The following is a 27,919-nucleotide window of genomic DNA, read 5'->3' as shown; positions in this document are numbered from 1 at the left end:
ACCTTGAGGTAAAACATCCAGACAATATTCAGAGTAATAAGCATTTTTGTAAAATGTTCTTGCCAGGTGTTGTGAGACTAACTTGTGATCTCTGTAAAAGAAAAACAATTATGGGAAACATCAATGTAGAAAACTTTATTACAAATAGATCTAAATTTTATAAAAATAATTCTAGTTTTGAAACATTTTCAGGAAAAACAATGAAATACAACAGACATTATTGTCATGAAGCAAAAAGGCTTCACATTCACAACAACTCACATTCATCTAAAAATCACAGCAAATCTAAAGTGACAGATTAGACTTTTGATTGTACGATACACTTGGTCCTTCACAGAGCATGTGTAACATCTGTTTAGCTTGTCTAAGGCCATAAGAAGCAGATCTGAGTGAACGCAGTTCATTCGCACCAGGTTGGTGCGGTAGAATCACACATATCTGATCAATATTTTACTCATAGCATTTGCTGTTTTGACAATCAACATTTTGTGTCAAGATGAAAATGTAATAAAGACCCTACCTGAAACCCACTAGAAAGTGCTGAGGTATGTTTGCAGACACAGTGTTTTTGTCTAGAGTTCTTTGGAGATCAGTCTCTCAGTTATATTGTAGAAACAGACTCTTGGGAGTGTGATGAAGTGCTTTGGTTTATTTCTCCTCCTCTGTTTCCATGTAACACAGGCAGAGCTGCTCTTTAGAGAGGAGGATGAGTGAGCTGCCACTGCAGTGCCAAAATAGAGACTGTACCTGGAAACTGCCTGTGAGGAAACAGAGAAGAAGTTAGACTTATCCACACAACTTCCTTTTATGCAAGCAGCTTCCTGTATTGCTTAAGGGCAAACGCATTTCCTAAAACAACTATATATGATCAAAAGTTGTAAAAAAAAAAAAAAAGGCTGATTATACTCAAACCGGTGTCTGTTATGTGTTATGGCAGATAATACAAATATAAAATGTCACCAATAACTACTTTGTCTGCATAAATTAAACACTATAAAATAAAATCAAACATCTGAAATTCTACAAGTATACTTAGGCATCACAAAAAAATATATATTTATTTTGAGATGTTAAAGATTATAATAAATTCTAATAATAATTATATATATATATAATAATAAAATGATTTAGATAAAGCATGTATAATTAAATATCCAATATTCAAGGATACCAAATAAAATCAACCAACATTTTTATTGATTGTGGTGATTAATAAATTAAATGAAGGAACATTTTCATCATGCTGGCTTTGTTGGTATTTTATAAAGCATTAAGCAACGAGAGGTTGTACATAACAGTGATTTTTCCATGGTTAATGGGCAAAAACATCCGCATCTTTTGCGTCAGTGGAAATTTACCATCCTATGTTCATCCACAACTCCATGTGGTGAGACGTGTGAAATATATCACATCATCGAAAACATGAGAAATCATGAGAGTTCGTCTTCAGGATTTTGTGACAGGTGCAGTACAGACTCATTTAGTTTATGATGCTGTGACATAATGCCACTAATATTCTGGGGAAAAAACTGCTAAATAAATCTTGTCATGGAGAAATATTTATAAAAAAAATAAAATAATTATATATGCAAAAAATGTATATGCAGTACAATATATATTTAAAGCAGGCAAATTTACTGACAACTAGCAGGTTTGGCATAAAGTTCATTTTGGACAATATATGTGACCTTGGACCACAAAACTAGTCTAATGGGTAATTTTTTTTTTTTTTAATTGAGAATTGTACATCATCTGAAAGCTGATTAAATAAGCTTTCATTGATGTATTGTTTGTTAGGATAGGACAATATTTGTCCGAGATAAAATTATTTGAAAATCTGGAATCTGAGGGTGCAAAAAAATCGAAAAATTGAGAAATCGGCTTTAAAGTTGTTCCTTTATGTTATGTATTGTACATTTTTTATATATTTAAAGGTGCATTGCGCAACATTTCATGTTAAAAATACCCGTTTTTCTAACCCATACATGCTTAAACAATTGCCTGATGGGCTGAATGAGCCCTTCTATGATCACTGCGATTGCCTCTATAATCCTGTACAGTAAAATAAATAAGAGGGATTCGGGTCGGAATCGACTGGGCGTGACGTCATGCGCGTTCACGCTCACCTGGCTATGTCTGGCAGGTTTGTGTATTCGCCGCCATTATCCGCATCAGCGAAGACAACTCAAGCGACTTTTGCAAAAGTAGAAGATGGATTCAAAGAGACCGGCTTCTAGTTCATCCCAAACCCCAACGTAACCGCGTGCACAACTCTGGTTGCAGTTTCGTGTGTCGCCAGAAGGGGGCATAGTTCTGCAAAAACTCAGAGACTTGCGCAATGCACCTTTAAGGTGGGAAATTTACAAAATATCTTCATGGATCATGATCTTAACTTAATATCCTAATGATTTTTGGCATAAAAGAAAAATCGATAATTTTGACCCATACAATGTTTTGTTGGCTATTGCCACAAATATACCCGTGTGACTTATGACTGGTTTTGTGGTCCAGGGTCACATATATATATATATATATATATATCTTCTAACGGTGCTATTTGCTTTATTATAACACACAGAACTGTAAGTGTTGTTTAAGCAATAGTGTAAAAGCTTGTTTGAAAGTAATGTTGAGTCAAGAACTGTGGTGAAACTGGATCCATACCTTCAACTGGTACATTCACAGACACACAGCCAGCTGGCGACCACAGATACACTTTGGTGTTTCCGGTGCAGAGCGCCAGCCGGGGTCTGCGTGGGTCCCAGACAAAGCAGCGCACAGGACCTGTCTGTTCCAGGACGGCCAGCAGACCGAGTCTCTGCATGTCCCACACCCACAGGCTCTGAGGCATGTTATCTGACAGAAGATGGACACAGCGTCAGCATCTCAATGACAACACGAGCCTATGAAGCACAGTTGTTAGGACATCTGAATAGGAAGAGTAAAGTCTGTTTAATGCAGGGGAATTTCCCAGGAAGCCAGGGCACCAAATGGCTCTGAAAACCCGACTCAGGTTGGCACTGGCAGAATGTAATGCTTCTCATAATGGCTATTGTTGCCAAATGGAACAAGGGGCATGAAAATTGAGATGAACTACACAGAAAGATAGAAAGGAAACGTTTCTGTGAATTTTAAAATTGTCTCCGGGCCTGGAAAACTAATCAAGAAAATCGTAAAAAGTAGTCAAACCTTTTTAAGGCAAGACACTACAGGCAAAACCACTGTTTTTTCAGGCACTGGTCAATTTTGAGATTGTGCTGTTTTTGCTTCTTTCAGACTAGTGAAAAGAAAACATCCAAAATATACATTTATGTGTTTATCCTATTACACTTTATCTGTCTGCATCTCAGAATTGCGTGATATAAAGTCATGATTGCAAGTTATAAAGTCAGAATTGCGAGATATAAACTCGCAATTGTGAGAAAAAAGTCTGAATTGTGTGATATAAACTCGCAGTTCTGACTTTTTTCTCACAATTGCGAGTTTACATCTTTTTTTCCGCAGAATTACGAGATATAAACTTGCAATTGTGAGATAAAAAGCCGCAGTTATCTTTTAAAATGTTTTATTCTGTGGCAGAAACAAGCTTCCATATATAACATTAACCTGATATGTATTGAACATTTTATTCCTAAAAACGGTGAAAAAGAAATTCTGGCTGTTGAGTTTTTTCTGATTTTTTGAGTGATTTAAAGAGATTTCCAAAATCCATTCTGTAAAAAACGTCAACTTTAATGTGTCGACAAAATGAAATAATACATTTTAAACCTGGCTCTATTAAATGTTCAGATTTCTATTCTGAAAATGTATGCAAATTAGTGCATATTTAATTAGATAATGCCTCATATTTGAACAAAACATTTCAGAAAACTTGTAATGCAAAACAACTGTCTTAATGTACTGTGATTAATCAACTAGGGAAAGTATAGTTATATCTATTAGTTACATTTTGTAAATTAGTTACATCTGTAGTGTCTTGCCTTGAGTGAATATATCTGTAGTTATGCCACTCTTATCACTCTTTGTGATCTATCAATGTGTAAAAATCTGCACGTATTTATCCAAGTCATGGAAATTCATCGGTTGAAAGGTGGGATCCCTGCTTGGTTCACATTCAGGACTCATGATTGTTTCATGAATCCACTACACACACAGCCTCACCATTCTTCGTAGCAAGGTAGCGATTATCAGCACTGAAAGCCATAGCAGAGACGCCGATTTTAGGGTTGGCACGGTCCGGATCAGGCTTGATTACTGGCACCTGGGTTGGCAGCTGTGTGATCTCATCTGAAACAAGGTAATGAAGTCTATCTGATCAAAATGTAATAGCATTATTTTCACAGTTTATTTGTATTTGCCCACCTCTTTCACGTATGCTAACAGATTGTGTGCATTCATGCTTAAAGCATATTTTACAATTGTGTAGGTTTCTTACACCAACCACTGTCATATCTTCAATGTTGGGGAAAGTAGCTTTTAAAAGTAATCCATTACAATATCACATTCCTCCCTAAAACAGTAACTAATTGCGTACTTAGTTACTTTTTAATGGAAAGTAATGCCATTTCTCTCAACATGGGTACAGGAGAGGTGTCAGTCAATAAATGGGAAAAGCATTACTTGTATGAAAAAGTAACTCAGATATTTTGTTGCAAATTTAAAAGTAATGTGTTACTTTACTAGTGACTTGAAAAAAGTATCTGATTGCGTAACTTGTGATGCATTACTCCCAACGCAGCATATCTTGATTTTTAATTACCATTTTCCAACTTCTCAATGATCAAAAACATGCACTCCAAAATCTATATAATAAATCCCAACTTTATTAATTCTGAGAATAAAGTATTAACAATAACAACAGTATATATATATATATATAATTTATGCTTACTGTGCTCAGAAATGACAAGAGCTATCCAAAATTGCTACAAAAAGCTCCAATCTGATTGGCTTGCTTCTACAAAAAATCTGTGGTTAAAAAATGAAGTAACAAATGATGATGTTACGCGGTCTAAATACTAATTATCTATATATTGCATCTTGTAAATGCACATCTAGGCTACTAAAAATAATAGTGTAACATAGTCTTAGGTCAATGACCAGAATCTAGTATAATGTATGTATTAATAAAAATAGAAAATACATTTAATTAATTTTTAGTTCTAAAGCTTTAGTACTATTTGTTGTACTTAGCCTGGCTAACGTCAGACCTCGTCTCATTGAGACGTGGTCTGGGAACCACATGTTCATTTTCTCGTATTTGAGGCGTGGTTTACGAATGCCCAGAGCCGTTTATTGGGCGCTACGAATGTCTATCAAATGCGCCTGTACGTAGCTCATAGCCAATCGTTTCAATTATACCAGATGACGTATGTAGAGCGACAGAAATTCGACGAGGAAGAAGACGAAATAAACTTGCGTTCTAAACTACTTAGAACACTATCTAAGGCTGCATCGAAAGGTAACTTCGCGTCTGCTGCCATGTTGGATCCATAGATATAAACAAACTGCTTCGGTGTGTCGCATAGACGTCGTCATCGTCTTGCTGCTCCCTCTCCCGTTCTGTGATTGGTTCCCTTTTTGAGGGGAAAATCTGGTCCATGGTGTCCAGGCTGCCTAGCAGTGTGAATAAAATCGCGCTGCGCGCAAGGCAGCATGGGGAAACCCAGGCTATGTTGTACTACCTTTAATTTTCAAATAATCACTGAATTTACAATAAAATATGTAAGGGTTAATGCCCGACGAGATGTCCATTGTCAGGTATTAATGGACGACGGCGAGGCGTGAAGCCCATTAATACCTGACAATGGACACCTCGAAGGGCATTAACCCGCTTATACCATGGTCACTTGCCAAATAACACATTTTTAAAACATTAGTTTATATTTTAATTCGTTTTACAATCGAAATCTAAAGTTTTTACAAACAATAACTTGGTTTCCCTGGTTACGCCTGACGGTTTATTTACTAGGTGTCCTCTATCACTTTTTAATGGACACCCTGCAGCCAATCAGAATCGAGTATTCACCCAGACCATGGTATAAATTCTGTTAATATTCTGCCCCCCCCCCCCCAAAAGGATATCTTTGGTACTGTACCATGTAAATTGTCTTTGTTGTGATTGACTAACCTTAGCATATAACCTCCTCAAGTGGCTGAATAGGTGTTGATTTATAAATGACATGTGATATACGTACAGCAGGGCTCAACGTTAAGCCTTGTCATATGTGCTTGTCCTTCAGACAAGTAAATCGGTCATTCACTTTAAAAGTAAAAAAAGTAGCTTTTCCTGAAAAAAGAGAATTTTTTTGTGTTGTAAATATAATTTATTCTGAAGCAATATTCTCACATCAGTGTTCTGTCAGCACTGGCATATTTAAATCTGCCTATTTGTGATATTTACCCAGAGGTAGGGGTGTGACGAGATCTCGTTATTAAAATGTGCAGAGATTTCTCGTAGAAGTGAAAAGCTGTCTCGCGATATCGCCATGATGGAGCGTGAGGGTGAAATTAGCATATAATATGCCACCGCTACGAGTACATTACCTCCACTGTCGTTTTGCTTTGTGTGCTGAAATCAGAGCGATGTAATGTGATCAAATCAGAGTCATTCTCGTGTTTTGGTGATTCCCTAGTCATTTTTTTTGTTTTTGACGTTTTAATTGGGCTACTTGTCCGGCTGGGCAAGTAAAACTCTCTTTCACTTGCCCCTTCAAAAAATCCACCCGTCCCACTCCACAAGCGTTAATGTCGAGCCCTGTACAGTTTGCTCAAGTTTACGATACATGACAAAACGTTTCAATAAATGTTCAAGATGGACTGGAGAGAGCTTTGCATTGTGAATGTGAGAGCTTGTCTACACATAGTACAACATACTCATCATTTTAAAAGAGTAAAGAGATCGGGGGCTTAGAATGATTGTAACATGAGATCTCCATTGCTATGACGTTGATAAGATTTATGTAGTGTATCTGCAGACCTTCGTCAATAGTCCAGCAATAGAAATAGTTACTTATTCTTAATGACCTGCCACCAAGTGAAATCTCTGGTGTCCACCGAGGCAGTGCTGTCAGCATAGCAGGTAATATTAGTGCAAACACCCTCCTTACAGCAGGAACATACTGTAGTTTAACTACCAAGAACTGTACACAAGATTAATGAAACTTACACTTGCTCTGTGTGCTAAATAGGGAATTATCCACAGTCAGCTGATGAATAGAAAGATCTTCACTGCCCACAACAGGTCTTCTCTCCACTTCCTTAAATACAACCTAGGAGAAAAAAAACGAAAAAAAAAAAAACAGTATTCGATTATAAAAAAATGACTTTTTTCTTATTGAAAAAGTCTAAAATGTTAAACTCATAAAATCTAACATTTTCATAATGGTCTAGTTTGTGCAACCTAGGGCTTGTTGAAAAAAAAATATGCATGTGGCGACAGTTCTGCAAAATTATATTACATTGCTTTGCATGTACTGTGACGCTTTCAAAGTGAAATGTCCAGCGAGTGGCGCGAAAAGTGTTTTCAGTTTTATCTGAAACAGATGAACGTGAACGTGAATCTGGCAACATTTTATTATGTTGGTTGCAAACAAGTTTACCATGTCAGAAAAGTCATACATATGAAGCTGGTTATGTGATGCAAATGTCAAAATGTATTATGACACAAATCATGCACTATGGTAAAAGTGGTTTGAGGTCATAACATAGTATTGTGCAAGGAACACATGAAAATAAGTCTTTATTAATCGATCAACCGCACCTAGTTATAGGGATGTTTATGAACTTTTGCAAAAATATAGACAGAGACATTTTCCAATGAGTTAAGGCCATCCTTAAAAATATTTTGGTTTGCAGTAACAGCAAAAAAAAAGAAAAAAAGGGTCGGTAGGTCGGTCTATATTTTTTTATATAAAAAAAAATAATATAAAAAAGTATATATTTTTTCATTTAAAAAAAAAAAAAATCAGGGTCGGTGGGGGGGGGGTGGGATGACATTTTTCACCTATGTCTAAGGGCTGTTTACACCAGGCCACTTCATGCGTTTTCTTAGCCTGGCAAGCCAGACCTACATCAAGATGTTAGGTCTGGAAACTCACCATAGACATGCTCAATCCGAGGGGCGGGATAAACGGCTGTCTTTCAAATTCCCTCTGCACGCAATAGGACAGCGCTACAACCAACCAGAGCGTTTTCCCAACAGCTGAGCTAACGTTAGATGATAGATTCAACTTTTGCCATATCTGACAGGCAAAAAAAAAGCATTTCTAAACAAACGTGTCGTAAATACTTCACCTTTGGCTTATAGTCAGAAGTTACGCTGTTTGCGTAGATCACGGAGCAAGCAGTGACAACCGCGCCCACTACGGTCACATATTATGACGGTCACAGAATCTGGTGTAACACCGGCAAAACTACGAACACATCTTCCTTTTTAAAGAATGACTTAAGTGCCGTTCTCTGCTCTTTTCTCAAAGAAAAACTTAACTCCAAGTCCTCCAGAGTCGCGGCCAAAGCCGATTCGAAAGACTGTTCGCCAGCACGCCAGGGAACCGTCACATCTCTGTCGTCATTATGTTAAGCCCGCCCCGCCTACTCTATACGCGTTGTGATTGGCCTGACCCAATTTGGGTTTTTGCAGCTAGAAGGTCTATTGAGAGTGTCTAGAGTCTAGACCAAGCGGCAACCTCCTCGTCTCTCTCTTGAAACCAACACGGAAGTGAGTTAAACTGCAATTCGTTGACTGGCCGCTTGGCCTGGCTGCAGAAGTGAGTCAAATCTGTATCTCCCCCATGTTAAAATTACCAACTTTACAGCAGAAAAAAATATGTTTACAGCCTGGATCTCTATGTGGCTTTGGTCTATACAGCTAATTTTGCCCTTCATAACAACTGTGAGGGGGGTGAATTATTTTATAACTCGTCCGTTTAGTTGATTAATATTTAAATTTAAGGGTGTGGCCAGTGGCCACTTGAGTGACAGATGGATTGCCGCTGTCGGTGCTAGCCGTTTGTCTGCTGTTACTAGCCGTCACTTCACCTCAGCAAATGTTGCTGCTGAACTTGCCATCTCTGCAGTGTTTGTGCTTTTTTTCGGGATTATTTCATACAATTTAATACTTGGGTACAAAGCCCACGTCTTTGGATTCCGTCGTTACCGTTCGAGAGAACAACCAGCGCTGTATTTCAGTTGTTTTCCTCCGTGAACCTGCACTAATGGATGTCTGACAATTTCGTTGCTTTTTGGGGTTTTCAAATTTAAAACGTCAATAAATACTCGTTCGTTCTGCTCTCACGGAACAGATGGATTATAATATGCTTATGTACCGTCAGATGAAATCATGCAGGCGTCGGCGCTTTCTCCTTCCATGCAATAAATGCACATGAATGAGCGCGGATTTTCTAGCGCATTTACTTGCACTTCAAAGGCAATATATCTATGGTTTAACCGATTTGAGAGACGGCCAAAATCAGAATTTAAAATGGACTGAATAAGCTCTCTACGAACTTGAGCAATGCCGCGCTGACGGACCATGAAAGAGTGACGGACATGTATGCACATAAATCACTGTCACACACAAACACTCTCGAAGTAATACACAGTCTCACTTGTAGCCATGTCTTTTAACTATTATAATATTTCGAAGGGCAAAAATAGGAACGTTTAATTGGCTTTACATCATCAGCTAACTCGATCACGTCGAGCTAGGTGATTTCAGATAGCCAGGCCAGGCTCCTCAGCTCCACTCACGCCCCGCCTGTTTGTCTATTTTCTGTTATCCGGGAGTGACGCAAGGCCAAGATGGCGACGGCCGGCTCCGCCCACTTTAGGCTTCAAAAATGCTCTTCAGAAACCTACGGGTGACGTCACGGACACTACGTCCATATTTTTTTACAGTCTATGGTCTAGACCCACCTGGCTGCAAAATACATTTTGCTGCCGCTAGGGTGCGTCTAGATTTCTAGGCTAGCGTTTTCTCAGATCGGATTGCAATCTGATTTATCAAAACGATTCCATTTACACCTGGTTACATAGGCTAAATGTGTGTTGTTTTTTTGCGGATATAAATCCGATCTTCAATTACCGCTATATGTAGATTTAATGGAGTGCACGTCACCGAAAGCAACAGTTATGACTACATTATTTTATTGATCATCAGCTAAAATTTCTGAATCAAAGCCCGCAATAAGAGAAAGCGGAAACAGCCCTGGTAAGATCATTTCGTTTCTTTACATTTAATGATGATGATTGTGTGTTAAGCGTCAGCGACTTACTTTCACTTTGATTTGCGATAGTTTGCACGTTGATGCTCAGCTTCTCATCTGCGGCAATGCGTGTTGCAGTAGCGTCGTCATATCTGACTAAAACATGACATATCGCCTATAACACGCTCTCGCATGTTTATTTTTTAATATACCATATTCAACAACATATAAAAATGAAATAATCTTTAGAGTAAAGCCGCAGCCATCATTACCAAGCGCGAACCATTGACAGTGAATGAAACGAAGCAAACTTAGCTTGCAGGCAGTAGTGTGACATGCGTTAACGGTTAACCAATGGTGTAAACATAATCATAGATGATGCGCCACAGGTTTTTATTTAAAAGAAAGAACGTAGCTTATGTTTGTATGTAGGTCTAGGCAATTTATATTCACAATACTTAATAACTAATATTATTTTATTGCATTTGTATTAGTTGTTTGAAGAGTTAAAAAAAATCGGTCGGTCTTAACGCAAGTTTACAACCGGCAAGTCGGTCGGACTGAAAGGGAAAATAAATAAATAATTGGGTCGGTACTAAATTGACAGGGTCGGTCGGGTTACGGCAAACAAGAATATTTTTAAGGATGGCCCAAGCCTGTAAAAGTGCTGTTTAAAGTGCCCCTATGATGCTTTTTTGGATATTACCATTAATTCAATATAGCTGTGTGTGAACGTAAAAGGTCTGCAAAGTTTCACAGATCAAAATGCATGATAATGCTATCATGATACGTTATTGTCGCTCAATAGAAAGAACCGTTTCTGAACTGCCAGTAATTCCAGTCTTAATTCTTGTGCGAATCTTTGTAGGTTTGTAACACATTTGCATAATGCCAGCCATCATTGGCTGCCGGTGAACGTCATCTACTCAAACACAGTAGTTGTAGCTGAGGCCTGGATGAGTTTGGTTCGTGTTGTTCATGTTGAGAAGACACAACTGTCTTCTGTGCTGCCAAAGCAAATCCACTTTGCATGCACTTTTTTAAAAGGTAGAGGACTCGAGCTCGGATTAATGCTGTAAAATCGACGTCATCGTTACAGTTTGTTTCACAGTGTATCAAGTGCTGAAGAAGTCTCCGGAGCTACAATTCAAATATGGTAATGGGCGTTTCTTTTCTGATTCACGCTGTAAGCGGTTGACCAATCACAACAGACTAAGCCATCTGACCAATCAGAGCAGAGCAGGCTCTCGGAAAGAAGGGGTTTAGAGAGACCGGATCGTTTATCGAACACTGTGAGAAAACAGGTGATGCTGCAATGTATATTATGAGAAAATTAAAAAAAAAAATTGTTTTTGTATGTTTTTTATACCTTGGATGCATATAAACCTATTGTAGGGGAACTCCAAAACAAAATAGCACGATAGGGGCACTGTAAAGTAAAGTAGAGAGTTTCCCCCCTCATATAACAGTCCTCCCCCCTCAGACATGCACTCAGGAGAAAAACACCTACAGCTTTGGTGTTTACGATGGTGGCTGGATGCTCAAATTCTGTGATCTTCTTCCAGGTGATGTGATTCAGGATCCGAACCTGATGGAAAGCCCATCAAAACTCTCTTTTATACAGATGATATAATATTAAACAGATATTTTCCATCGGTTTCTTTAATAGATTTCCTACCTTTTCATCATAGCTGCCAACAGCCAAGAACTGGCTGCTGGGACTCCACGAGACAGACTTTATGCCTAGAGACCACTCATACGCACTGAAGGAAGACAACAGGCGGCCATCCAGCGAATATAACAATATTTTATACTGCGGAGAGAAACCGGAGAGTTAATCGGATTAGTTAATACTTCACAATTTTATTAAAATAAACTGTTTCAATGATAAAAAGTCCAAATCTGTTTATCAATGATGAGAGGCATTCAATGTCTGCATCAGACATTTTGAGTATCAATCGTTCACAGAGCATTTGATGCTTATTGCGCTTACCAAAATTAAGCTCCAATTTGAGTGGCTGGATTTAACAAAAATTCTGTGGTAGAAATGGCGTAGATTGCGCTCACAACTAATTAGTACATCAGTCCAAATGATAATTATATAGAGTAAATCTGCACAAAAATGCACATCCAGGCTACAAATAATAATACATGTTACGTAGTACCGGACCAGAATCTGTGAAAGAAATCTTTTGTGACCATAAGCATTGATTTTCTTTACCTCGAGACTGTTGTCCCACACCGCTAACACACAGCCGTTCGGAGACCACTCCAGCCCTGCCAGATCTTGAGTCTCGCTCTCAAAATGCTACAGACAAAATGGAAAAATGGTAATTTTTGCAATAATTGTAAAGTTTAATTAATATTTGTTGTGCTAGCATTGTGTTGTCTGTCTACCAGAGTGAATTATGAAAATTTTAGCCATTTATTGTTAGCAGTCATGGGTCAAAGTTATGGATCACAATTCCATTCCTAACATAATTGACCTCCGTCCAGTGTTACAATGACTTAATATATTTTAAAATGTAATTTATTCCTGTGATGCATCATGCAAAGCTGAATTTTCAGCATCAATACTCCAGTCTTCAGTGTCACGGGATTATTTTAATATGATGATTTGTGCTCAAGAAATTTGTGCTGATTTTAATTAAATAAACAATCTGTATTTACTATAAAATATAAAATATATAGTTATTTAAAATGTACATGTTTTCATGAATACCCAAAAAGGTTGTTTACAAAAAGTGATAAAAAATAAAATAATGATAATACTTAATTTTAACGAAAAAGTAGTAAATATTAAAATAATTGTGCCCCAAACAAAGGGTAGTTCTTTTAAAACATTACAAGAATGTTTAGTAACACTTTATGATAAGGTATCATTAGTTAATGCATAACTAACATGAACTAGTAATATAAAGTTTTATTTTGTTGTTGTTGTTTTTTTGGTTAGTTTTAGAGAAAGCTGTGTAAAAAAAATGTAGAAATTCAAATAAAATAAGATTACACTAAATAAATTTAAATAATAAATTAATACATTAGATTAAAATAAAATATTTTTCATTTTATTTTGAATGAAAACACAAATTAAACCTTTTTTTTTAAATTTGATTAAAATAAATAAATACAATTAGCTTTAAATAAAAATAAGTAACTCCATAAATAAAATCCATTTGATTAAAATAAATAATTAAAAATAATTAAAATAAACTACATAAATTGATTAATATATAAAACTACATAAATAAAACTTGATTTAAATAAATTAAAATAAGAAAAGCAGTATAAAACTTAAAAAAAAGAAATAAAAGAAAGAAATAATATTAACTAAATAAATCATTACAAAGACTGAAAAGCCATACATCAATTAATTTTAACAAATAAAATCTGATCTTAAAAATGTATTAGTAAAGGTTTAGATTGACATCATCTAAGATTAATAAATGTTGTAGAAGTATTGTTCACTGTTTGCTCATGTTAACTAAAGTAGTTAACTAATGTTACTGAAATGTTTAATACAAGTATTTGAGAATCAAGTCATTCATCTTCATCTGAAGTGATATAATGATATTTTGCCACTTTTACTAATGAAGACAATAGACAAAAGGGCAGGAGAGATTTCAGGAGAAAGAAGGGTGGGAAAGATCAGGCTGTATTCTCCTACATCTGCTTCTCCTGCTCAACCTTTTCTGGAGCATGTGTGCTAACCATCAGGCCACAGCCATCAGGCCATCAGACACAATTGCATACTACCTTAGATAACTGTACTCACTCTGAGAAGATGCCAGTCATCACACACAAACACACTGATGTAGTCTTTACACTCCCGTCTTTCCGCCAGAGCCATATAACGGCCATCTGCAGTGAAGTCCATACCTGAAACACATTTATGCAGTTAAAGCCTAAATAGTCAACCATATATTCTACAGATGTGTTTCATGAACTGACCGGGGCACTGTTATAGCATCCATAGCATAGCATAGTATAGCATAGTATAGAATTTCCTACGCTCCATGACGCTTTGTGCGAATTATGGGAGTTCCGTTAAAACTGTAAACAATCAGCTAAACGTTCGCTCTATGAACACAATAATAAGGATTTTTTAAAAACTGTGAACAATGAGATGACATTATTCTACTCACCCTTCAACCATCAAACATTAAAAGGGAAATTTAAAGGTGTAAAAGCATTAACAAATTCCAACAACAGACCATGAATAACACCAAAAACTTGATTTCTGCAGCAATATTGCGGACATGTTAAAATATAACTATAATATACACTCACCTAAAGGATTATTAGGAACACCATACTAATACTGTGTTTGACCCCCTTTGGCCTTCAGAACTGCCTTAATTCTACGTGGCATTGATTCAACAAGGTGCTGAAAGCATTCTTTAGAAATGTTGGCCCATATTGATAGGATAGCATCTTGCAGTTGATGGAGATTTGTGGGATGCACATCCAGGGCACGAAGCTCCCGTTCCACCACATCCCAAAGATGCTCTATTGGGTTGAGATCTGGTGACTGTGGGGGCCATTTTAGTACAGTGAACTCATTGTCATGTTCAAGAAACCAATTTGAAATGATTCGAGCTTTGTGACATGGTGCATTATCCTGCTGGAAGTAGCCATCAGAGGATGGGTACATGGTGGTCATAAAGGGATGGACATGGTCAGAAACAATGCTCAGGTAGGCCGTGGCATTTAAACGATGCCCAATTGGCACTAAGGGGCCTGAAGTGTGCCAAGAAAACATCCCCCACACCATTACACCACCACCACCAGCCTGCACAGTGGTAACAAGGCATGATGGATCCATGTTCTCATTCTGTTTACGCCAAATTCTGACTCTACCATCTGAATGTCTCAACAGAAATCGAGACTCATCAGACCAGGCAACATTTTTCCAGTCCTAAACTGTCCAATTTTGGTGAGCTCGTGCAAATTGTAGCCTCTTTTTCCTATTTGTAGTGGAGATGAGTGGTACCCGGTGGGGTCTTCTGCTGTTGTAGCCCATCCGCCTCAAGGTTGTGCGTGTTGTGGCTTCACAAATGCTTTGCTGCATACCTCGGTTGTAACGAGTGGTTATTTCAGTCAAAGTTGCTCTTCTATCAGCTTGAATCAGTCGGCCCATTCTCCTCTGACCTCTAGCATCAACAAGGCATTTTCGCCCACAGGACTGCCGCATACTGGATGTTTTTCCCTTTTCACACCATTCTTTGTAAACCCTAGAAATGGTTGTGCGTGAAAATCCCAGTAACTGAGCAGATTGTGAAATACTCAGACCGGCCCATCTGGCACCAACAACCATGCCACGCTCAAAATTGCTTAAATCACCTTTCTTTCCCATTCTGACATTCAGTTTGGAGTTCAGGAGATTGTCTTGACCAGGACCACACCCCTAAATGCATTGAAGCAACTGCCATGTAATTGGTTTATTAGATAATTGCATTAATGAGAAATTGAACAGGTGTTCCTAATAATCCTTTAGGTGAGTGTATGTTAGGGTGACCACCAGTCCCGCTTTGCGTTGTACCACACAGCATTTTCACTCCTTGTCCCGCACGTCGCATATTGAGAAAATGTCCCGCATTTTCATCAGTCTAAGAAAACGTTCATGCGTTCTTTTTTCTTTTTAAGAAAGCATTTTATTTATTCTTTTTGCAGCGTAGTTTTTCGTACAAATACAACAGACGTTTTTTAAATCCTATCCAATGGTTGATAAGAAAGGAGTAAACACGGTCACTAGTAGGTTGTGACGGCTGTCAATCAAAATGTGGACCGGTGATTCGTTTTATGTGTTTCCTATCAGAAAACAAATGGATAATTCGGTCAAATAAAATTTTAATTTAACAGAATTTATCAACCTGTTGCCTGCTGTGGTTGTTCTAATTCTCATCCTTTCTAAAAATATGAAAGTTTTTGGTTTAATATATAAGACTGTATATAAGATTGATCTGATTTCATGTTGTTTTATATTTTATTTGTTCATTGTTTATTTTGTTGGATTTTAGTTGGACTTGGTCAGAACTGTTTCAAAAATAGTTATCTGCATGATGCCTGCTGCCTTTGGGCTCAGTGATGTATTTTTTTCGGCGTGCATGTTAATCAATGAGTGCATTCACACCGGCAGCAGGAGCGTCGCGTGAGCAGCAGTGAAGCGCGGGTTTCGGCGGGTCTATTTTTGCTACGCTGCTCAAGCTCAATTAAAGTGAAAGCACACTTTTGATGGACAAACTAAAAATCAGTTCACACAAAAAGTGCTCAAAATGCGCAGAATAAGTAGCCTATGTCTAGTGTGTTTTAACAAGAACTCCAGTATGTCAGAAAAGAAAACGAAGACTCAAAAATATTTGTAGAAGATTTACCCATTTAAACTTGTTTTCATTATTCAGTTTTTGTTGCAAGTATGGTTATGATTATAAAAAATAAAGTAAACTAGCCAGAAATTATAGAAATATCTTTATACTGCAAGGCTATATATATATATATGTATATATATATGTGTGTGTGTGTGTATTTCCCACACCAGGAGTAATTTATATAGTTCTATTTTATAGCGATTATCTGTTCAAAAAATGATCTATGTTGCAAAATGTAAAATGTTCTATTAAACTATATTTGTGTGTGCTGTAAAGTGGTTAGAAAAAATGAAATCGGAATCGGCTAAAATTGGTATCGGCAGGTCAAACTCAATGAAAAATCGGAAATCGGAATCGGCCTAGAAAATTGTAATCGGTGCATCTCTACTAATATATGTACATATTGTAAATTTAACATAACCTTAATCAAAAATGTTTATTAACTTTAGCATTTACTAGCTCTAGAAGCAGTCCAGTAAACACTGATAATAGGGATTATAAGTGAAAAGGGGAGACAATTATTTTTTAAAGCATTCGTGTAAAAACAAACCTGGAAAGAGACGTGAGGATTTGTGGAGAAAACCAAGAGATTCTTAGTGCATTCCAGTGAATTATTATTGGGATATATCATAAAAAAAATCGGGAAAGCAGAACACAATTGCGCAGTATAGCTATGTTGTCCTTTTTTACTGTTACAGAAGCACGGTTTCAGTAACTGTAATGGCAAAAAACTATATATATAATTTGACCGTTACACTGCCATTCAAAAATTTGGGATCAGAAAGATTCTTTAAAAAGAAGTTAATCTTTTTATTCGGCAAGAAGTCAAGGACACATTGAATTGATCAAAAGTGACAGTAAAGACGTTTACATTGTCACAAAAAATATATTTAAAATAAATGCTGTTCTTTTGAACTATTCTATTCTATCAAAGAATCCTGAAAACTAGTAGTTCCCACAAAACATGAAGCAGCTGCATGATAACTATCAGAAATGTTTCTTGAGCACAAATCATCATATTAAAATGATCACGTGACACTGAAGACTGCAGTATTGATGCTGAAAATTCAGCTTTGCATCACAGGAATAAATTACATTTTAAAATATATTAATATACACAAGACGTAATAATATTTCACAATATTACTGTATGTTTTATCAAATACACTGAAAACACAAGTGTAGTTAGCTTGAGGTGTAGCAAACTCCTTTTTTTAAAAGTACCTTGTTTGTCATTGAACTACTTTACATGAGCTACATTGTCAACGTAGCTTCCCCAACACTGGACGGAGGTCAATTATGTTAGGAATGGAATTGTGATCCATAACTTTGACCCATGACTGCTAACAATAAATGGCTAAAATTTTCATAATTCACTCTGGTAGACAGACAACACAATGCTAGCACAGAAACACCTTTCAACACAAGTTTTCCATCAGCTGATCTGAAGGTTACAGCTCAATCCACAGCGACAGGGGTGACGGATAACTCAATCCACACTCTGCTGGCCAGAAAATGACAATCTATGGCAGTAATGCATTATATGAACCCAATGTCTTCTGGAGTGTTACGAGGACTATGTGCCATTTACCAGCTGTCTGTGAGAGCTCACGCCTGGGTAGACGTCCAGGGACAAGACTTATATTACAGGTAAATATTCTCACATGATTCATGCTTCTGTGACCCTGTCCTTACATCTCCACTCCCACAAACAGTTTATAAAACTAGCTATACCCCAGACTAGTGTAACTAGTTCATGTCTGCACTCACCTTTCTGGCAGGCTTTAGGATACTTGATGTAGGATACGGATTTTGTGCATAGGGACCAGACGGTGACTCTCAACTGTGAAGATAAAGTAAAAAAATTATAGGGACATAAATATTTAAATTTAATGATACAAACAATTATCAATTAATGATACCTTCAAGTTGTCAACCTTAAGATTAAAACACAGGTCAGTGGTGTACAAGTTTAAAGGGTTAGTTCACCCCAAAATTTTTTAATTATCCCATAATTTACTCACCCTCAATCCATCCTAGATGTATATGACTTTCTTTTTTTCAGCCAAACACAATCAGAGTTATATTAAAAAATATCCTGACTCTTCCAAGCTTTATAACGTCTCCAGGGTATTAATAAAGGCCTTTGAAGCGACACAATGCATTTTTGTAAGAAAAATATCCATATTTATAACTTTATAAACTTTAATCACTGGCTTCCGGTAACGGTCGTATGTGAGTCTAGTTCTGGCGGAAGAGTGACCTCTGACTAGGGGTGGGGGAAAAAAATGGATTCTTAGATGCATCGCGATGCGGACGTGGACGATTCTGAATCGATTCACAAATGTCAAAAAAAACTTTTTTCTAATAACGTAATATTGACGGAACTCTAAAGCGGACGTCCACGGACAGTCTGTGGCGTGCAAATAACAGAGACGCGCACATAACACCCTCTTCGTTAAAATCTAACGTATGGAAAATTGGCAATTTCATTGTGACCCATTTAGTGTTTTTTGTATGAGAGCTGCTTTCTGTATTGTTTAGTTTTCACATCAATATGCTGTAAACCGATCTGTTATAAGTACGTTATACTGCCCTCCAGAGTCACAGTGTGTATCAGTGCAATGCCAGTCACAAAAGGTTACATTTTGACTGTGCTTTCTGCAGATGTTCATTCACTTTTTTTGTAGAAGCTATTTTTGATTTCAAACATTCAAACATTTAAAGTCATAACTCTTTATTATTTAGTTGTGTATAAGAGCAGCTTTGTATGTTACTAATTATTCAGTCCACAAGCATTATGTTTGTATGAGAGCTGCTGGTACACAATTCTATATTTTTGAACGAAAACTGTTTGTGATTTTGCTATAGCAAAATGTTGTTGTTTTTTTGTCTGAAGGATTATATTGCTCATTGGGAATAACAGGAGGATGTTGGTTAGAAGTCTATTATTAAATGCTATTCAGAATACGCTGAAGTTTGTATTCATTTACTACAAGTATGCTGCTAGTATAGGCACACATTTATTTTCCTGTTGCAATGTTGGGACATATGCTGGCAAATGTAACCTTACAGTTGACTTGCCAAATCACTTCCATTTGTTTTATTAATAAAATTAATATAGGAAGTAGTGGAAGTAAATTCTTTATGGGTCATCATAAATACTTTGCTTTAAAAGTACCAAGTAGTCAAAAAAGAAGAAGATGCATCGATAATCGTTACCCTCTGAATCGTAATCGAATCAAATCAAATCAAATCGTGAGGTGCCTAGAGATTCCCACCCCTACCTCTGACCTGAGGCATGACGCATTGATGAACGCAGAAGCGCAGACGATAGAGCAAAACAAAACACCGGTCACAAATTAAAAAGTCTAAAATTTGAATTTCTAAAGAGAAATGATGGAGGAGCTTGAGTTTGTTGCCCAGCTCTGTTTACTCCCGTCTACTCTCACCTAAGCTTACTCTACACTGGAAGCCAGTGATTATAGTTTATATAGTTATAAATATGGATATTTTTCGTACAAAAACGCGTCACTTTTCTTCAGAAGGCCTTTATTAACCACATGGAGCCGTATGGATTACTTTTATGATGGATGGATTCGCTTTTTTGGGCTTCAAAATCTCAGGCGCTACTCGCTCCCATTATAAAAGCTTTGAAGAGTCAGGATGTTTTTTAATATAACTCCGATTGTGTTTGGCTGAAAGAAGAAGAAAGTCATATACACCTAGGATGGCTTGAAATTGAGTAAATTATGGGATGAATTTAATTTTTGGGTGAACTATCCCTTTAAGCACCAGAAAATCCCCATTAAAAAGAAAATATAGCTGCTAGCAGCAATTATCGGGGTTCAAGTGCTTTAAGCACTTGTGTAAATAGATATAATGTTTAAATTAGCAAGCATGTAACCACTTTGATAATAGATGGAAAAGAATAGTTACAGCCAATACAGGCAATTTACAATATATTTTATAAAGTCTGTAAACGCATACATCGGAGAGGAAAAAGACCACTTGAAGTTCTACGTAGAGCAGACCATTTTTCAGTAATTTAAATATAATTTCGCATAGGAAAATATAGCGTTTTTTCCCCCCTTTATAACAGTGGCACCTACGGCCCGATATCCATAAAAGTTTCCATGCTTCTTTAGAATGATGTGACATGCACACCAAATTTCGTGACGTTCTACGCAAATCAGGCAGAAAGAGGGCCAATTTCAGCCATTTCATGGAATTTACCATAGAAACACAGAAACTTTACACCTTTTTAACAGTTATAGCCCCACTTATGGGCCGATCTCCTTAAAAGCTTGCATGCTTCTTTAGAATTATGTGCCGCATGTACTCACCTAATGATGCAAAGCCTATTGCCACGCCTATTTTCTAAATGACCGAGCTATAGCTATCTAAAGTCCAAACAATTTTTAGATAATTATTGACCTAGAGAGTCCCGAGAATTGTGCCGCAGGGGTTTTATCTAGGCTGAGCCAAAAATCTAGGACTAGTTCGTTTTTTAAATAATCTCCAATATTTAACGATTCGATTAACAGTGGCAGTCCTAGAGGCAAAGTTGTCAAAGTTGACTGTATACTTCACACACGTTTTACAAATCGGTGGCCGATTTCTTTCGAATTTCTTACAGGCCTCTAGGGCCGTGAGTCAAACAGGCCCAGCCATTTTTTCCCAGGAGATCAGCCTCCTTTAACCGTGTCTGATAACTGCTCAAACTTCATTGGCCGCCGTCGTCGACCACGTTTTTTGAGATATGCGAATGTCCTCAAAGGCAGTTTTGGGCAGTCGTATTCCAATTTTCAAATCAATCAGACTTAGGGTTGCGTAGTTATAGCCATTTTGATGTTTTTTCCATGTTATAGCGCCATCAAGTGGCCAATCGCCGCATGCTTTTCCACATGACCACAGAATGAGCTCTTACATACAGTATGTGCGCCGAGTTTGGTGAAAATATCTCATACAGTTCACGAGTTATAGACATTTTAGTAAAAGTGGCTCCTCCCACTTAAACATTTTTGGCGGCCCTTAGCGACCGTGAATCTAAATTTCAACTTTTTTTATAAATTGACAATCAGACTCCAAAGAATCTTGCTGCACTGGTTTGGTTACGATTGGACCAAAAAATGAAGTAGGTTTTAAAAAAAAATCCAAAATACCTGTAAAAAATTTGCCAGGGTGACGATCGAAGCCGAGGCATGCAAATGAGTGATTTTGTAATTTTCACTGCTGTAGCGCGCCTGTCGGGCTGATCGGCTTGAGTCTTGGTGACGTAGATGGTGTGAGTACTACCGGCCCTCAAAGTTTCAAGTCTTTACGACTTACGGTTTGGTCAGCCCGATCACTTTTAGGGGAGAATGCTGATCCTAGGAAAATGTAATAATTACAATAGCGTTTCAGAGCTACGCGCTTGAACCCCTAAAAAAAAGTGGTCCATGCAACCTGTGCATAATTACAGATCTTCTATAGCCATACGAATGTCTTTAGTCTAAGAACAGTCCAACAACTTAAAGGGATAGCTCACCCAAAAATGATCATTCTGTCATAATTCAGTAAACTGGCCTGGCGTGAACAACAAAGCTCTGCTCAAAGTTTACTGATGCCAGCAGCACATACCATATTAGAAATCTAGTATGTACTTGCCACCTTTATATTGTTCAGTTGGAATCCTTTAGGTGGCACCCTAGAGAAGCAAGCTGACTCGAATTGTCTGTGATTTCAGTCTTTGTACAATTTTCAAACAAACAGCCATGAATATGTACCATTGCCTTATACAACTTCGCTTTAAATTTGACCGTTGCAAAATTTTTCATAAACACTGCATGTGCTGTTGTTAAAACAGACAGTGTACTGATTATTTATGGAAGCCTGTAACAGAGACGTCAGACGGAAGACAACAGACAAGTGTCCAGTCATCATTCACCCTCACACACTCTAGACAAACAGCAAGAATTCCAGACAGACAGACAGACACTTCATTCCAAGTGAATTGGTGAACATACACACACACACAGCTGTCCATCATCTCAACACCTGTCAGTAATTCTTGGAATCAAGTTTAGGCGACAGACGACTACTGCGGCACTCAGCCCAAGTGTAATCCAGACAGACCGAGAGAAAGAGAGAAGGAGAGAGAGAAAGAGAGTGGCACTGAGATTTCATAATACTCTACCGTTTAATAGTTTGGGTTCAGTAGAGTTTTTTATTAAAGAAATGAATACCTTTATTCAGTAAGGCCGCATTCAATTGATCAAAAGTGACAGTAAAGACATTTATAATGTTACAAAATATTTCTATTTCAAAAATAAAAATATTTAGTTTTTTGGGGGAATTTCTATTCATCAAAGTATCCTGAAAAAAAAAGTTTTACATAAAAATATTACGCAGCACAACTGTTTTCAAAATTGATAATGAGAGGAAATGTTTCTTGAGCACAAAATGATTTTTGAAAGATCATGTGACTGAAGAGTGGAGTAGAATTAATTCATTATGAATTATGTTTTCAAAACATACATTTTAAATTGTAATAATATTTCACAATATTATTGTTTTACTGTATTTTTGACCAAATTAATGCAGACTTAATGAGCAAAAGAGACTTCTTTAATCTTACCAACCCCAAATGTTTGCGGAATAGTGAACATGGCCATTTTTTATTCATGTAGATAAAAACAATAACAAAAAAAGACCATGATATTTTGCACCTAGTGCAATTGGTCCAAAATATGGTGGTATTATTTTTTTGTTTTTATTGTATTTTGCTTCTCACATTTTGCATTATTAACCAGACCATAAGAAGTCATTTTCAGAAGAACAGTGTATTCTGACTGTGACCCCACAGAATGAATCAACAGAGTTGAACTCAGTCCATGGACAGTCTGTTATTTTCAGGTCTTCATTTATGGGCAGCAACAGTTGACACGGTGCAGAACTGACTCCTCCTACCGCCATACTTACATTGAACTCAGTGGTGTTGAGTATGTGTCGCCCGTCAGGACTCCAGCGTGACGAAACTAGTCCAATCGAACCCTCGTCTATCTTACAATGCCAGTCCGGCTGCTCTAGAGACCACACCTGAGAGCGAATAGAGAGAAACACAAAGGCCCTTCACTAACAAACATATTTGAGTCCTGTTGTCCTGTTGAATAGCTCAACATGAAAGACTGGCACTGGCTTCCCTTACAAAGGTAAGGTAATTTACTGTGTAAATTAGACTATAGAGAAATTGTATCTAATTGTTGAAAAAGTGAAATAAATACTTTACATTTTTTAGGAGTTATTAGGCTGAATCAAGGGTTACTGAACAAACTCTTTTAAAAAAAGTTTTACAATTGCAGTCTAGCTCGTACCATTTGTGCAACAGATGTGAATGAGACCTCAAATAATTTGTCTTGTTTTAAAAGATCGCCATCTTGATTCAAACACACATGTGATCGTATTCCTATATGTCTATTTAACTTTTACAAGTACAGCGAACATTTGAATCTGCGTTTGAGCTTCTGCTGATCCAGAGAGAGCAGTTGTCATGAAACCGCTTCACAAACAGTGTTTTCAACCACATAGTATCATTATTTCTGAGCTACAATAATAAAAAATAAAAAATAAAGTACTGGGATAAAAGTTTATAGTTCATATATAAACACTGATGTCTACGGAAGCGATCAAAATAGAGTAAATTACCTTTTGAAAGTAACTTGATGCTTCAAATAAAGATCGTATCAACTACATTGTTACATCAGTAACACTTTGCGACAAGTGACTGTTTAAAAATATCTGTCATTGAATCATTAATTTAAAATATTTGTTCAAAAACACTAGCTGTGTTCGAAATCGCACCCCTATAGGGCATAGGGAATGAGTGAATGAGGGCCATTCACTATTCCCTACATTACTGGATAAATGGATGATTCAGCTGCGGGCGCCATCTTCTGGCGAGACTTGGGAATTTATTCGGAACAACCCTCACAGTGCATTATGGGTATTCTCTAGCCATTGAGTGTACGACTGAGTCGGAAAAAGTAGGCTGCTGACATGTTGCCTCGCTGCCCTAATCAGGCAATGACTTTGAAGGCAGCGTTTGAGCACGAAGGTACCTCACGAAACTGATTTCAGAAAGACTTCAGAAAAATACTATGAGCTTTTCACCGTTAGAAATGACATCAGAAGTGAAGGTATCTCAGGAGACAGGAAGCGAAGCTAACATTGGAATCGGACGTGGATTGATGCCTTCCTACCTTGGATTGCATCCTCCGAAGGCAGCATTTTTAAGTTGTACACTTGTTATTGCGGTGCATTATGGGATTGAATGATAGCACTCGATAACATCCACTATGGTTAGGGTTAGCCCTATTTAAGGGTATAAGGGGTGATTTCGGACGCAGCCACTGATTCATCCAGTAATGAAATTAAACAAATCAAGTCTTAGGCCTCGTTTACACTGTCAGTGAAATGTGACCCAATTCCGATTTTTTGCTCATATGTGACACAGATTCGATGTGTCCTATGACAGTGTAAACAGGAAAAAAACGCATGCATTCAGATATTTTGAGATCGGTTTCAGGCCTCATTCATATGTGGAAATAAATTGGATATGTGCCAATGCGACTGTCATGTAAACAGGCAGATCGGATTTTCTGAGGCATTAGGCAACGTCTCCGTGGTTTAATGTCGAGAGAAACCCCGACGCGCATCTGCAAAGGGACGGATGGCCCGACGAAATGTTGTGTCGTCGTAGGAGAGGAATGTGAACAAACGTTGACACAACATATTGTTGTACACATCAAAATTTCGGACCCACTGCTCCTCGTTAAAGCCAATATTTAAAGCCAATATGCTCCCACCAGTCCTGAGATCTCTCTCACACACAATAACTGAAGCATATGCGCAATGATGGCACTTTTCGTCCTCCTTCGCCTCAAAATCATGGTGATGTTTGGCGAACTTCGCATATATCGCAGAGCTAGCATCAAGCATATTTCGCATCCGCCCATCTGTGCAAGAGAATTTAACCCTTTAAGCATGCGCGATGTTTCAGATAGTATGGCAAGTGTAAACACATGAATCGGATATGGGTCACAGTTGAAATAACGTGTAAACGGACGGTCAAAAAAATCGGATAAAGGTAACAAATCAGAATTGGGCATCAAGACCTGCAGTGTAAATGAGGCCTATGAGTGAGTCATTGAATCATTTACTCAAACCGATTTTTAAAAAAACAATTCAAATTGATCAAACATTTCTTTTTAAATAGACTGCAGCAATTAAAATTTTGTCAGAATCTCTAGCAAATGACATGCTATTTCATACAGTTGTCTATTCAGAATCGTGGGAGAATCGTGATGTCTATTTTAAACAAAACAAATCCTTTATCCTGAATCGCGCAGCTCTAGGAGAGGTGTGATATTACATTCTGGATAAACACTGAACATCACCAGACTGAAAAGTAAAGGTAAAAGTGCATCAATAAATGCAATTGGCAATTTAGACATACCTGCACTAGGCCTCTTTTGTACATGGCACAAAGGATGAAGAGGGAGTCAGAGGACCACTCCATGTGCATCACTTGGTCCAGGCATGTGTACAGGTGCACGATCTGAAGGGTGTTGATATCACGGACCACCAGGCGATACTGGACACAGGTGGCCTACAAGCCCGAATTAAACGTGGTGATTAACAAGAAACAGAGAGATCAGTATGGTGGTATGCTATTCTGATCATAGTCATAATTTTCGATTTATCATCTGATAATGTTGATGGCTGTAAGATAAACAACTTTACCAAATATTTCCCATCAGGAGAAACTTTGCACAATTGATTGGACTGCTTGAAGACCTCTGAGAAATTCATGCTAATGGAAACAACAATAAATTATTGATTACTCTGTGACTGGAAATACAAATATGAAAATGTAACTGTAATTTAAATATAAATATATTGACTACTGTGTTGTTGCATACTTTAAAATGCTGACAGTAACATACTACCCAAATGGTAAGTTTGCACACAAAGACTGTCAAAACCTAGTTAAAAAGACCTCACCTATTCAACAAAAATCTAATCAAATAAAGTAAACATAACACATTTAGTAAAAAAATACTATTTAGAGAACATTAATATTTTAAGATGTAGGTTTTACTTTTATTTGCAATTGTCATTACTCCCAATGGTGATTGATTCTAATCAGATTCTCATTACTAAACTATATTAATTATTTATAATCTAACGTCAATCACCTGTCCAGACAGACATTTTATTATAGCCTAATCAGTAATCACAATAAATCAACAGAAAGGCAGTAAATCTACATATTTTAAATGTACTACAAATAATACCATTATGCATACATACTTTAAAGGTAAATTATGAATAATACCATTATGCATAAATACTATAATTAGTATGTTTTTTCACGGTACAGTAATGCAAATTATATTTTTATTAACAATTGGGGGGAGGGAGGGGGTACTCAACACACATGAAAATGTCACAATGAAAAAAAATGTTCCAATGTTATGTTGCTTTGTGCTAAATATAGCCTAGGCTATGTATTGATAACGGCTATAGTAATTCATGAGATTCACTCAGTAGACTGGTAGGAAGGTTGAGCTTTTAATATAGAATTTAAGACAAAACCTATTCTTACTTTTCGATCATGACAAATCCTAAGTTTACTACCGATATGAATATATTGATTCATTTGTAATGATGTTAGATTTTTAGAAACGACTAGCATAATAATCCATTAATTCTCCTTTGTCAGGCTTTAGGAAACGTTAACGGCTCAGTATCAGTTTGCTTACTGAAGTTAAACACTGGTTACACGTCTAACGTCTAAGTTAACAGAAGACTCGTTATGTGCGTTTTAACAATTTACCTTTCAGAGTTTTGTAAGAACTGATCCGAAGAGTTTATTGGTCAGTTATTAGAGACCTTCGCAGGATAAAAACAAAAAGACACTCATGAGAATCAACTGTCTCAGCCAAGGAGCGCTAAAGAGGTCTCAACCGAATCTCTTAATGTTTCGGAAGTGACGTATTCTGAAACGTCATTTGTGTTGTGCTGACAGCCAATCAGCTTTCTTTGCGGCGTCGCAGTGGAATTGTGGGAAATGAAGTTTCACCTTGTCTATTTTATTGTATGCACTAGAATTAACAATAAATATGGCTTTATGGTTTATGTTTTATGACGTGATTGCTTTGAATGACTTAATAATTACCGTATGCATTTCAAAGCAAATGTTAAAACGTGTTAATTTATGCTGTCAGGAGATGCAGGGAATTTAAATCGTCGTTGTCTACGATTTTGTTAGGGACAGTTGAAGTCTTTCTACAAGACTTGTCGCAT

General features: G+C 37.2%; 2 protein-coding genes across 2 annotated transcripts in view; one reads left to right on the top strand and one right to left on the bottom strand.

Moving 5' to 3' along the window:
* The window catches only part of tprg1l (tumor protein p63 regulated 1-like), a 32,629-nt gene extending 31,671 nt beyond the window's left edge, over positions 1-958 (top strand). Inside the window, exon 7 of the transcript XR_014625447.1 lies at positions 682-958. The gene's annotated coding sequence lies outside the window, so the exon portion shown is untranslated. The remainder of the gene's footprint in view (positions 1-681) is intronic.
* wrap73 (WD repeat containing, antisense to TP73) lies at positions 114-27,604 on the bottom strand. The gene is made up of 13 exons (XM_084389398.1): positions 27,450-27,604; positions 26,354-26,423; positions 26,067-26,219; positions 23,534-23,650; positions 18,341-18,413; positions 13,978-14,081; positions 12,427-12,513; positions 11,884-12,018; positions 11,716-11,793; positions 7,169-7,271; positions 4,162-4,287; positions 2,665-2,856; positions 114-758 (listed from the first exon to the last, which is right to left on the bottom strand). Exons 2-13 carry the CDS (start codon positions 26,420-26,422, stop codon positions 649-651), a joined length of 1,347 nt encoding a protein of 448 aa, XP_084245524.1. The 5' UTR covers position 26,423; positions 27,450-27,604; the 3' UTR covers positions 114-648.
* Positions 27,605-27,919: the final 315 nt, after the last annotated feature.

The sequence above is a fragment of the Rutilus rutilus genome (assembly GCF_951802725.1).
Source record: "Rutilus rutilus genome assembly, chromosome: 19".
NCBI classification, from domain to species: domain Eukaryota; kingdom Metazoa; phylum Chordata; class Actinopteri; order Cypriniformes; family Leuciscidae; genus Rutilus; species Rutilus rutilus.
Note: the sequence above shows the minus strand (reverse complement) of the source record. Positions and strands in the feature narration are given on the sequence as shown.